We start from the raw sequence: 13,018 nt of genomic DNA, 5'->3' as shown, positions 1-13,018 counted from the left end.
ATTCCTTATGAAAATTTGGTCTGCTGTTGTCTAGTCCGAATGTAAACAATTTTGCGATCCCAGCAGGTCGTAGATGTGTGAGAGATTGTTCCCATGGAGGGAGAGGTAGTGTCTCAGCTTTCTTAGCCTAGCCTCTAAATAAGAAGACTTGAGCTGTAATTAATATCCCCTGGAGAGTCAGCACAGAAATTACTTTTCTTAGAAGTGTCCAGTTACAGGCATACCTCAGAGATATTGCGGGTTCGGTTCCAGACCGCTGCCATAAAGCAAATATCGCAATAAAGTGAGTCACACGAATTTTTTGGTTTCCCAGTGCATATAAAACTTATGTTTACACGATACTGTAGTCTATTAACTGTGCAATAGCGTTATGTCTTAAAAAAAGAAAGTACAAAATGTGACACAGAGACACGAAGTGAGCACATGTTGTTGGAAAAATGGTGCCGATAGACTTGCTCAGTGCAGGGCTGCCACAAACCTTCAATTTGTTTAAAAAAAAAAAAAAAAAAGCAATATCTGCGAAGCACAATAAAGCAAAGCACAATAAAACAAGGTATGCCTGTATAGTGATCAGGCAGATTTAGATATGTACAGATTGCCAACAAGTGGGACAGGCAGGATTTTCAGGCCAGTTGTCAACATCATCAGAACTTGTGTAGCTGTTTCTCTGTGGGCATTCGTTATTATGGTATTTAACCACCCCTAAAATTGATGCCCTTATAGCGAACACCCCAGAGAAAAGTCAACTATTTCAAAATTATTTCCTTTCAGTCATGTCTAGTTGCAATATAAGCCAGTTGCTCACCATCTAGTTGCTATGATCCCATTTTTCTGTTAAGTAAGGTGCCAGCTCAGTTGTTCATTCCCTCTTCAGCTTTCATGTGTTACCAACAGCTTCAGCTGGTAACCAGCTCATTTTAACATCCTGACCCCTTAAGATTCACTGCCCATCATAAGTGCCTAATATGTTGGTGGTACTAGATGACTAATAAATAATACTGTTCCTGCTGTGCTATTCCAAATGATTAATGAGCTGACCACAACGCAGGGGAAACTAAACTGTAATACATGGTTTCCATTAGCCCTGCCAGGATAGTTTCATGTGGCCTTTGATTTTGTCCTGAGATTATACGATCAATGTAGCAGATATTTCTTGGGAGCCATCCTTAACGTTCCCACCTTCTATTCCAGAAGGGGAGTTCTCGAGGAAACTAGTTGCTGTTTTGAAATGCATGTCTTGAAATGCTTCCATATGAAAATTTGAAAGGGACTTTTCCTGAAAAAGTAAATACGAATTCTAGAAGAAGCTGTGAATGCTTACCAGGAAAGAGTAATATATTAGTCTGGGATGTATGTACATTCATGTATGTATTCCATGAATGTGCATTTATGCGATTCAGTTGCACACACAAGCTACTTTTCTAGCTCTTGTTAATTTGCAGTGAATCATACAGATTCACTGATAACTTTAACATTTGTGAGGAGTCATTTGGGGGGCAACTTTAAGGGAAAAATCTGTGAGATTAAGCTGGTATTGGGAAGGCATTTTATTTTATTCTCTGCTTGGAATTACCCTAGGTTGATTCTTCAGTTATTGTTTTTACAAGTATGAGAGTAATGGACCTATATTTCACTTTGCAGTTTTGCCATTCTTGAATTATCAGGTCTTTCATATCATCCAAGATAAAAATCATAACCCTTGGCAGTCCATTTTGTGTATTTTATGAATGCCATCTGAGAAGCAACATCTCATTTACGATTGGAACCGAGAGCTGGAGTAATTTCTGTACCAGCCATGCACATCTAATAACACATAAATAATRTAAATTGTAAAAACAAGAAAAATAGATGAGTTAGTTACTTAGTCTGAAAAATGTTGAGGGTGTGACTGTAGCGCTGCTGAGCTATAAACACTGCCCTAAGATCAGCAATGTTGCTACAAAGAAGATTTAGGTTCAAAACTCAGTGGAAACAGTATGTAGACATGCAGTTTTACGTGATGGTATCAGTGAGAGTTTTGATGCTGCCCTGTGTACCCAGCAGCCTGATCTCCAGTTCAGCTAAGCCCCTTCACCTAGGGCCTGCTTGAGATGTTCCTAATGGAAATTAATTGACCTCTGTGGGGATGGCTTGTAAGTTTAAAATTAGTTGTGTCATTAAAGTTTTTGCTGGAATGGTCCAGAGAACTCACCCCTCTAGGACTGAGTCCCTGTAGCCAAATCATTTGTGTCTGGTGGGAGGTGACTGAGGAGGCCCAGGTTCTTCCTGCGCTTGCTTGGCATCTCAGTGCATGGGCTGCTGTGTGCTTAAATGAAGAGTTTCTATATTTTGATTTCATATTCAGCCAAAAGTGGGTTTCTTCTTTCAGGTTCAGTTTAGAATGCTGTGGAATACCAGATGTTTTGATTTCAGACCRTATGCAGGATTATGTAATTATAGAACGGTGGTTATCATCTTTCTCTCTGCTTGCTGCAGAAATCTCCTGTGGCAGGTCTGACACTGTGAGTCTAGATATGTCTTCATGATGCAAATTTTGGAGGTTTTTCTTTTTTAATACTAGAGAAAAGGAAATGAAAATCAAAGCAAGAATTAAAGTTAAGATCAGCTTCTGAAGCTAAAAGAGACAGTGCAATTGGAATATGGAAAGTTAGAAGATTGCCTTGTATTAGAGAAAGTGCTGATTAAGATCAAATTTATCTTGAGTTTAGATTTGATTGGACCTAAACCGAGGAGAGGGGATTTATATCTCAAACACAGTGCAAGTGATGCATGGTAATATCCTGTGTTTATTGCCACTTGAGATTACAGTATAGCTTTGAATTGCTGCCAAATCTACAGTTAAGATTCCCCAGTAACCACTGATTATTGCAAGTCTTCATGGCAATAGTGGGGAAAAAGAAGTATGATACTCAAGGTACTGCAGCCTAAATTGTCAGACTCATTTTATCCTTTGGGGCTCAGACTGACTGTGATTCCACCCAGCAGAAGGAATAGTTAGACATGCACATTTACCAGTCAGTCCTGAAAGGGAGATTAAGAATCACATTATTTTCAGAATTATTTGACTTCTCTATTTCTTCCTGTTTCACCGATTTTTCCTTTTTCCATAGCTTTTTTATTTCTGGAATGCTTTACTTCATATATATGCATGGTGTAGTATTTTTAATTTCTATTAGAAATCTTTTTTGCTTAATTCCCATTGATCTATACTGCATCCTATTTGTTCTTATTTCCTTGACAATCCGTGGCCTAGGTTCTTGAAACATTCTTTTACCTCCATATAACTATTGCAAGTTGTATATCTACATCTGATCTGAGTATACACACGTGTGTTATTGTGGTTTATTTAGCTGATGGGAGAAGTGAGGTTGGGGATAAACTGCATAATACAAAGTTACAGTTTTTCTAAAAAGATTTTTAGAGTCTGACAGGAGGGAGGAATGCTAAATAAAGTTGTTTAGAAGTTTAAGTGAAGTTTAGATGTGATTAAAATCTATTCTGGTTTTTGGAGCCAAAATCATTCAAGCAAGTAGTTATCTATTTTGAGTTAAAACACTCAGCAATCACTGTTAGTCGGCTCCTCTGTTAGTATGTCCCAGTTACGTCTCTGCATCAGTCACCAGCTCCCTTGCTGATGGGAAGGTTTGCTACTTGTTCTACTTACAAAATAAATAAAACTTGTTACAGAAAACTTTTAACTTGGGTACAATATTTACTCTGGAGTATTTTCTTCCATACGTAGTGTTCACCAGTGGGCAAGTCTGAGCACCCAGTGTATTAGCTGTGGGAAGCAAATCTGTATGCTTGGTGCATAATGATCAATTTATACTACTGAAATATAAATCAGAACACTGAGTGAAATTCAAAAATATTTCATTAAATGAATTATGATACTTGCGTGGATAAGAGTTATAGTTAGGAGCTCTGCCATGTATGCTTCAATGTCTACAGTCTTTAGGCTAACTTTCTTCTCAGAGATTAAACTCTGAAAGGTACATAGCCCATTTTTTAACTGCAGCGTTAGCAAATTTCAGTGTGTTTGCATTCATTATATTTGGCATTTTGCTTATGACTTCAGTTTCTAGAATGATGTTATTGAATTCTACCTTTCATTTATTTCTGTTTTCTGAAAGTTGTTTTTGAGTCTTCATTGCACAGGAGAAATTTAGACTTACACTCAAGGCTCATTAACAATGAAAAACACTCCCAAATTTATAAATTTAATTCCTTTATTATATTGAAGCCAATCTTCTGGGGTTTTGGGGTGTTTTTTTTTTCTTTTTTTGGAAGCATAAGATTTATTAAGCAAGACAATGATACTGTAGTCCGGAGATTACCATTCCACTCACGTGCTGTCTGTGAGTTTTCCAGAGAACACACCACGTTGATTTGTTGTCTTAGCTGTATACATTTTTAAAGATGTTAACAGGAGCGAATCAAGATAATGACATTGACAGAAAGGGTTGTTTGAACTAGAAGGCAGTATCCAAAGGTATTAAGCTTTCCATCTGGGATTAGTGATATGCTGCTTCTAGTGCCAAAGCTTGGAAGGAAGGGTATCATGGCAAGCTGAGCGTGAATCTCATGACCAGCCTTGGGCACCATCCACATATTCGCATGCAAGGATGTGCCTGGACACAAGCTTTGATACGAACTGTGGGGCTCACGCTGCAGCCGTATTGTGGAGGCTGCTTAGCCCCTTAGTGCTTGACCAGGTCCTTCTTTGTGTGATCTGAGTTGGCCAGGAACCAGCACAGTTGAGCATTATGTAGTTCAGTCAGCAAGCAGACAGTTTGAATTAATTTATTTCCAAGAAAAATGATGATATTTTGAGCCTAAGTTGCAGCTGATAGGGTGGCAGGGAAAGTACAAAGCTCTGTGCTGGTGTCACAGATGAGTGGGGAGTAATGCACTTCACTCATAAGAGAGAAGCAGCAATATGTTTTATTGAGGTCAGATAGTGATTTAACAAAGTTCAATCATAAATAAGACGATCTAATGAGGGTCGATGGCAAGGTTCACTCAGTTATTTACTGCATGGAGGACAGGGTCAGATAACAATGTCAAGGAGACCCTCCCGTTGAGTCACGAGGTTCATAATGGACCTTGTTGCTTTCCAAACTCCTTCTCAGAGGAGTCTGGGTGCGGCTGGATCCAGTCTTAGTCCCAGATTTGGTCAGCGGTTCGTGTCTAAAGGGTTATGTGCACAATCAATCAGATATAACTTAGCAAAGTTTCGCAAAGCTTTGCAAAGTTTCAGCATGCTATTAATCACTGACTGAGGATTTGTCGCAGGTAGGGAATCTCTCAACCTCGAGGAGTAGCCTTGAGAGGCATCCCTGCTCAGGAGGAGGTTCTGCAGAGCAGCCCGCTGCCGTGCAGGAGAGCTCGATGGGCTCTGGACTGCCCCCTATTTATGGGCGAGGGGAGATGACTGACTCATAGTCATATTTGCGTGCTAGATGGGTCTTAGTTGGCACATGCTCAGTTAGCCCCTGCCTATGCGTTGTTTATGGAGAGGTCAGATGGGGGTGGAGGGGGGGGACACAAGAGCACATCATGGGGGGGAAGGAGCACACAGTCACAGCTGGGCACTCCTCCTCTCCACCTTGCGATGCAAACAACGGCACAGGGAAGCCCATCATGGCTACACTGAATTTGAGGGTGGTGTCATGCCCTCTGAAGAAAACTACTTCCTGCAGGAGCATGTTAAAGGAATCTTTGGATGCTGTATCTGGGCCATGAGCAACATACTTGGGCTGCATATGCTAATAAACAGATGCAGTTTGAGGAGTTTAGCAAGAAAAAAGGAAACCATTAGTTGCAATAGAAATAAGAGATGGCATTTATGAAGCTGTCATTTATACAGGCTTTCCAATAAAAATGACAAATTTCACACTCTTGAGTAAAGAATATAATTTAAAATATGGAAAATCTTAGAAAAGTTATGGGCTTTTTTCTTGCTGACACACCACTAAGAGAAGTAGGTTTGGCATAATGTGTGGTTTAGTGCATAGTTTTATTGGTGGACCATGGACTCTGAAGTATATGTGTAAGTCTCTTGTTCAGCAAAGTATTTCAGTATGTGTCCCATGTTAAATACATGAAAATCATGCAGAAATTAGTAGAACTGTGTATGCGCTTCAAGTACACGCTTAAGTAACCTGTCAACTTAGAGCTTCCACAAATGCTCTATTTACAATTTTTTCCCAAGAGTAATAGCAGAAAAAAACTCAATCCAGCTGTCATCTCTGCATAATTCATTRGAAATTCCAATTTTTTAAAACTTCAACTCTACTTCAAAAAGGTAACTGCATAAAAAATGTACTGTTTTGTCTAATGTATTTGCTTCTGTGTGTTTATATTATTGTAATTCTTTTTACATAACTGGCTGCCATTTATGTCTGTTAGCACTTTACAGTCACTATATAGAAGAGTGATCAGGATTCTGCGGTGTCTTCTCTATCGTTTGTTGAATATTTTAATTATATTTTGATTGCAACATCTTTTTATTGTTGTTGAAATGTGAGCCAAATAGAGCCAGCTGGCCTTTGAAAAATCCATGTTGTGTTTGTATGCTAACACTTAATAAAGGCACCTTTCTACCTGCAAACTAGTCCTGGAAAGATGATGAAAATGGATTCTCACAGTGGCATTTTTAGAACCACACTATAAGGCACTGGCAAACTGCAAAGGGTGAAGAAGTTGAAAAAAGTATGACTGATTAAATTATGTGAGGAGAATTGCTTTGTTATTGAAAACCTGCCATGAAGTCCACACGAGGAGACAGCTGGGACTCTTTCTTTGTCTGAGTCAAGGTATTAAATGAAAAGGAAATGCAAATAAGTGATTGACATATCTTTCTGAATCAAAGTGAATTGCCATCTTATCCAAAATGTGTCAGCAGGAGAAGAATGGTGTAGCAGTGGAGGGATGTTTTAGACCAATTCTTTCTCTGGGGTGATTCTTTTAATGTCGCTATAGCAGTGATTATTTTTAGATTTAATATTTACAACAGCAGCCTCACATGAAGTGATTTATTTATACAGACATATAAAAAATGAGTCTTTACTAGTGTCAGTTCTTTGTTAGTCTTGAGATTTTTGCACATGGCTTCGTGAATCTTGCATGAGGACCAAAATCTAAGGTAGTCATTTTGAGTAGAGGTGAGGACCATGGTCAATTTGGTGTGATTTGAAAGAAAAGTTAGAGTTTAACATTTCCAGTTTTGGTGAGGGAAGATGAGTAGGACCTGGATGTCCTTATCTCTTAGATACTTTTGAGTCTCTTGTCCACAGAATTCTCATAAATAAGGTATGTACAAAATCTGACATTTACACAAGAAAAATAAGTCTATGTTGTCTATTATATAGAAAATAGGCTCCTAAATATATGTTATTTTTTCCTCTTTTAGATAATTCTTGTAAGTTCTTCCCATAATGACCGTGACCAAAGTCTTTTTATAAGCATGGATGAAGGAGCCACTTTCCAAAAACAGCCCATTAGTTTCTTTGTGGAAACTCTCCTTTTTCACCCAAAAGAAGAAGACAAAGTACTTGCTTACACCAAGGAAGGCAAGGTAAAGCTCAGAGATACTGTATTTTTTTAAAATTTAGGAATTATTTTATTAACATGATATAAAACAGTTGTGATATGCTGATTACTGTTGAGTTTTATGAATTATATATTTTTATGAAATATGGTTTGTCCTTAGGGAACCGTTTTCAGTTTTTTAGAGGCTTATCCGAATATTAATTGTATACATCTCCAATCTCTCTGTTTTTGAGTAATTTCGATCCTGGCATTTCCAGTTGACGTGGATATTGCTAATGTTTCTCCTCCTGCATAATATAGTTAAATACTGTCTCTGAAATGTGCTACTTCCTAGAAAGTGACCATAAGCAATTGCTCTTTAATTTACAGTGTAGTAGAAAATTTGTGAAGCTGAAATACTGCCTTCAGAAGCCTTTCTTGGGATGTAAAATAACATCAAATAAAATAAACTTCTGTTTAGTTGTACAGCAGAAGAGGAGCTTAGGAATCACTGAATCTGTAAAAATGCAGAATAATTCTCTCACACACCAAGTATTTATACCAAATTCAAATTCAGAAGTTGTATCAGGTTTTTTGTAGATTTTGAATATCTTTCAGCTTGCTTCCAATTAAATTATAAAGACCAATGTCAATTTTCTGGATGTGTTAGGCTAAACACAGGATAACTGAGCACATAATCCTGTAAGAGTGTAGTTCAACTCCTTCTTACAATGCCAAAACTGAAGCTGTAAAGTCACTGTGATTGTGGTCCCGATAGTGATCTCAACTTGCTTCTGCCTGTACTCCTGTTTTAAGCTGCAATTAGGTAGGCTGTAGGATAGAAATAGAATGAAAATCATAAAAAATCAAATTCACTCACAAATTACATGGAATATATTACTTATTTACTTACTAACTTTGATTTTTAAATCCTAACACAGTTAACTATTATGAATGTGACAAATACATGTTATGTGAACAAAATACTTCAGGAAAGCCTATCTTATGAAAAGGTCTGTTTTCAGTTAGACTTTTGTTTCTGATGATAGATACAGTTCCTGATTTGGGTATAGTCAGTTGATCAAATGGCTCAAAAAATTTAATTTGGGTGTAATAGTCTAGAGAAGTGTATGAGGAAGTTGACCAACCACAGTAAGTGAGTAAAAATCTGTTCAAGGAAAGAAAAGAGGGCAGGAGCTCAAAGTGAAGCATTTGTTTAGTGCTTTGCTGAGTTATGCAAGACGGGGGGTTTTCAGGCTTTTTGTACTTGGATAATCTTCCAAAGGGAGTGATACTATTACTTGCCACACTTCAAATGCGACTGGACAAAAAACTACAACATACTGCTAAAGAATATTCTGCACTAGTAGTGGGAAGGATTAGGTGATCTGATAGGCTTTTCTCAGTCTTTCAATATCACAGTAAAAGGAGAGAACCATAAGGATTTACTGGACAAGTCCTACAATCTTTGCTTAAGGTGTATAGGAAAATAGGATACCTTTAAGTATAACTGGATAAGTCCCTTCCTTAAATTTTGTGTAAGAGCTGAAGTATTTGACCTAGCAGAGAAAGGAAGATGAAGTGATGTAGGCAAAGAAGGCACTGAAAGTCAAACTTGCAACTTGGCATAAAAAGAGGTCACTGTGTTAAAATCAATGGTCTTGAGAGATAATGTTGATCGGAATTTGGCCAAAGGAGATAGTATACTCTGGATTTTCGAGTTAACTAACTTTATGTTAACTTAAAGAAAGTAGTATCTGGAAGTAACACAATATGACTCAGCAGAAGCCATTACCTCCTATTACTCAAATAATTTCTTACAAAGGCACTCTCGAGAGTACAAGGAATGCAGGATTGAGTCCTTAATAAATAGCAATCACCAAGGCTTCTCTGTCTGCTGGAGCATCACGGCCTTTCTCACAACTTCTGATTTGATTTAGTGCTTACTTTATATTGCAAAATCTGCAATGTTCTTTCATTCAGAACCATAGATATTATTTAAATAAAGCTCTAGCCTCTAGCTGACACTCTAAGTGAATGCAAATCCAGTCAATGTAGTTAGATTAATCCATTTACTATCTCAAATCTATACTTTCTTTTTCTAGTTACCCCAATAATAATGAATAACAATCACTTGTTCACTGAGTCTATATAAATGCTTTTTGATTTTTAAAACTTGACAGGGATACAGTAGATTTTAATTGTTTGTTTGGAAGCTCTAAGGATGAAAAAATGGCCCAATAAGTAATGCATTTTCTGTTTGTTTGTTTTTTAAAGAGTGATTACATACATTTATTGCATGGATGGTACTTAACAGAATTAAAACAACTATTAAAATTAAAAACAACTGTTTGCTGTAGAGTTGATGTGAGAAAGAAACCTCAGTCTTTATCTTTACATATTAAATATTGTTGCTTGTCTGTAGCAAAATGGAATACATAATAGTTTTTTCATTTGTCACAAAAACTATTCAGTTAAGAAAAAATATTTCTGCTGGTTCTTGCAAGACTCTGTCCTCGCAAAGAATCAGCACCTGAATAGGTGAATTATTATCACATCAGAGTGGAATAGTTTTACTGGGATTTATTTTTCTATTAGAGATATTAAGGGAAAACCCATCATATGTAAATTGTATCAAATAAGCAATGCATGTAGACAGCAGAGTGCTTTAAATCTGCCATTTAAAAATACTGGCAGATATTTGCTGTTTTAAATGGAAGAAACACGTTATAAAGGCAGACGCTGAAGGAGGTAGATAWCTGAACAACAGTTTATATCCTGCTGTATTATGGGGAAAACAACTTTCATCTGCACTCTTGATATCCATCCTTGTCATTCACTTTCTGCTTGTACTGTGGGTGAGCCACTCGAAGGCAAGGTGGAACCACCGGTGGTCTGCCCCTTCCTCCAGGCCAGCGTCTGCCTCTCTGCTGAGTGACCATTTCTCAGCGGACATAAACTGGTATCCATGAAGCAAGTACTTACAAACATCTCTTCTCATCCAATCTCTTAAGCGTTTCTGTAATATTTTTGGTCCTATTTGAGCAGAGTTTTAAATTCCATTGACTACTTGGCTTAAGTATATTTGACTGAATTAAGGCTTTAAGCATAAGGAGAGCATTTGTGCTTGTCTGGTCACTGAATGGGAAGAAGGCAAAGAAAAGTGTCCTTGTACCCTCCCTCTAACCATGCCAGGGTCAAAAAGAATCTGACCCAAAATGAATTGTGAATTGTATTCGTGGTGAACAAGAAGACATTGTCACTGAGTTTTGTTCTTTATGGATTATTTTTAAAAGATTTTCTCTGTGTTTCAGTTGATTAAAAAAAAATGAAATGGTATTACTCTGAAAATCTTTGCAGAGAGTTCCTGGAAATGATTTTTTTTTTTATTAGTGTGCAGTCTGTAATTTTAATAGTGGCATAGACCATGTCTTTTAAGGAGTACATCATGAGCAATTTTCCATCATCTGATTTTTTTTTCTCTCTCTCTCTTTTTTTTTTTTTCCTTTGTAGGTTTATGTGTCAGTTGACTTGGGGAAAAAATGGATCCTTCTGCAGGAGCGAGTTTCAAAAGATCATATTTTTTGGTAAGAAGCATGTTATTCTCCAAATAAAAATGAAGAGCAGAAGTATTTGATTCTAATCAACCACAATGTTTTTGAAAGTACTGATAAGGACTATAGGACCCTTGGCAACTTTTGCAGTTCTAGTATGTCAACATTCCTGCATCCACTATTGCAAATTAGTGCTCATGTCAGTGCTCATACTCAATGCGTAAAGGGTTTACAGGTCTGGGTCTATGATCCCCAAAATTCAGAGAGAACTTTAAATGTTCAATGAAGTTGCTCTTCATTTTACTCATAAAATTGATCGTTAGAAAAGAGAGCATTCTTTTTGCAGAGAAAAATCTGTAAAATATTCTTTAAGAAAGGTTGAATCAGACATATTAACTACAGTCATATATAAACTTACACTATTAGTGAAATTAATTAGAAATTAGTGAAAAATACAGCTTTACAGAGTACACACATATCAAATGATTTTATTTTCATCTCAAATATTTTGCAATCTCTCAAAATGTTTGCAAAGTGATCTTTGCAGGTTGAAAAAGTGTTTGAAGAATAAAAATGCCTTTTTTATACTAATGAAATCAATTTGCAAAATGTGTAACTTCTTTTACATTCAAATTAACATTTTTCTTTTGCCAGTGATTTTAATTGATTTCATTTCTAAAAGTGGTCAATTTGCACACTCAACACTTTTTTCTATTGAAAAAGCCAGAGAATTCTACCGTTCACATTTTGACTTCAGCGCATAAATATAGACTGTGCATACCTGATGACTGTAACATCACCAGTAATTGGGGCTTTTTTTGTGACAGGATTAGCTATAACTTACTAAACACTTTCCTTCCCTAAATGACTTTTGATCTGAGTTTTAGTTCTAGAGGCACTCTGATCTGTGTTAATTGCATAAAGTATAATTATCGGTGTGTTTGTGGAGCGATATCTGGCTTTCGGCAATACTTTGTGGTTTGCTAGTGGTGTTGCCAGTCCTGAAATGGATTTACCTGATGTCAGCTGCCAGATTTGCTACGTGTTTGGCATTCATGCTGTTCTCCTTGTTTCTCAGGCAGTTGTTCTCCACTTGAGTTGAAATGGATACTCATCCTGGCCAAAGGCAAAAAAAAACAAACCCCAAAACAAAAAAAACCCTTATGCTTCTGATGTAGAAGTTGCGTTTTATAAAGTATACAGAACTGTTACAATACATACAAATACATTGGCCCAAAATGCAACTTGGCAACCAGTGCAAATATGCAGCAGCACGGTGCTGCTGGGGAAGCTGGGCAGGACGGCGGCTGTGGCACGGGGACAGGTTGAGCTGTGCCAGGCTCTCCCTGTTGCCCAGAGCTGCGAGCACAAGACCTGACCTACCCTGCTGCACCACTGGCATAATTATCCCCTGGACATACTAAGGCAATTTTTTTCGTACTTCCAAATGCCTCTTTTTCAATGTTACTACTTCAAAGTCATGTTTGTTCGTAAACTTCACATTCCTCTCAAATAAGAGTAAGAAGTTGTAACAGTTTTTACATTTATAACATTTGGAAATAATTTCTATGTTTTTGTTTCTTCATTTTTTTTGATTTCTCTCAAGAACCGTATCAGCTAGCAACATCGAGGATTTGGGGGTAGAAATTTTGTGCCTCATCAATGCCAAATGATCCTTCTCTTAAACTTCTTAAAAGCCAAAGAAATAAAGATTAAAAATATGTTTTACTTCTATTATCACGGGGAACATCACAATATACATTTTACAGAATCTGCTTTGAGTAGAGGGTTGGACCTTTGCTCTGGTGGAAGTTACTGTATGATTATGTGAATCCTTCTACTTTTCTATGGCTTTCATCAGCAGAGTTATCTGAGTGCTAGATAGAAACAAGTATTTGTGCAATTTTCAACAGGTGTAAAATTATGGGCTT

At 37.2% G+C, this 13,018-nt stretch overlaps 1 protein-coding gene across 1 annotated transcript in view; it reads left to right on the top strand.

Moving 5' to 3' along the window:
• Positions 1–13,018, top strand: part of SORCS2 (sortilin related VPS10 domain containing receptor 2) — a 612,056-nt gene that overhangs the window by 488,926 nt on the left and 110,112 nt on the right. The window contains exons 5-6 of the mRNA XM_026054819.1: positions 7,415–7,579; positions 11,047–11,120. Of these exons, the coding sequence (XP_025910604.1) occupies positions 7,415–7,579; positions 11,047–11,120 (239 nt within the window). The remainder of the gene's footprint in view (positions 1–7,414; positions 7,580–11,046; positions 11,121–13,018) is intronic.

Source organism: Apteryx rowi, unplaced genomic scaffold (genome assembly GCF_003343035.1).
Source record: "Apteryx rowi isolate R43461 unplaced genomic scaffold, aptRow1 scaffold_97, whole genome shotgun sequence".
Classification (NCBI taxonomy): Eukaryota; Metazoa; Chordata; class Aves; order Apterygiformes; family Apterygidae; genus Apteryx; species Apteryx rowi.
The sequence above is the reverse complement of the archived record's forward strand: the minus strand, read 5'-3'. Positions and strand labels throughout refer to the sequence as shown.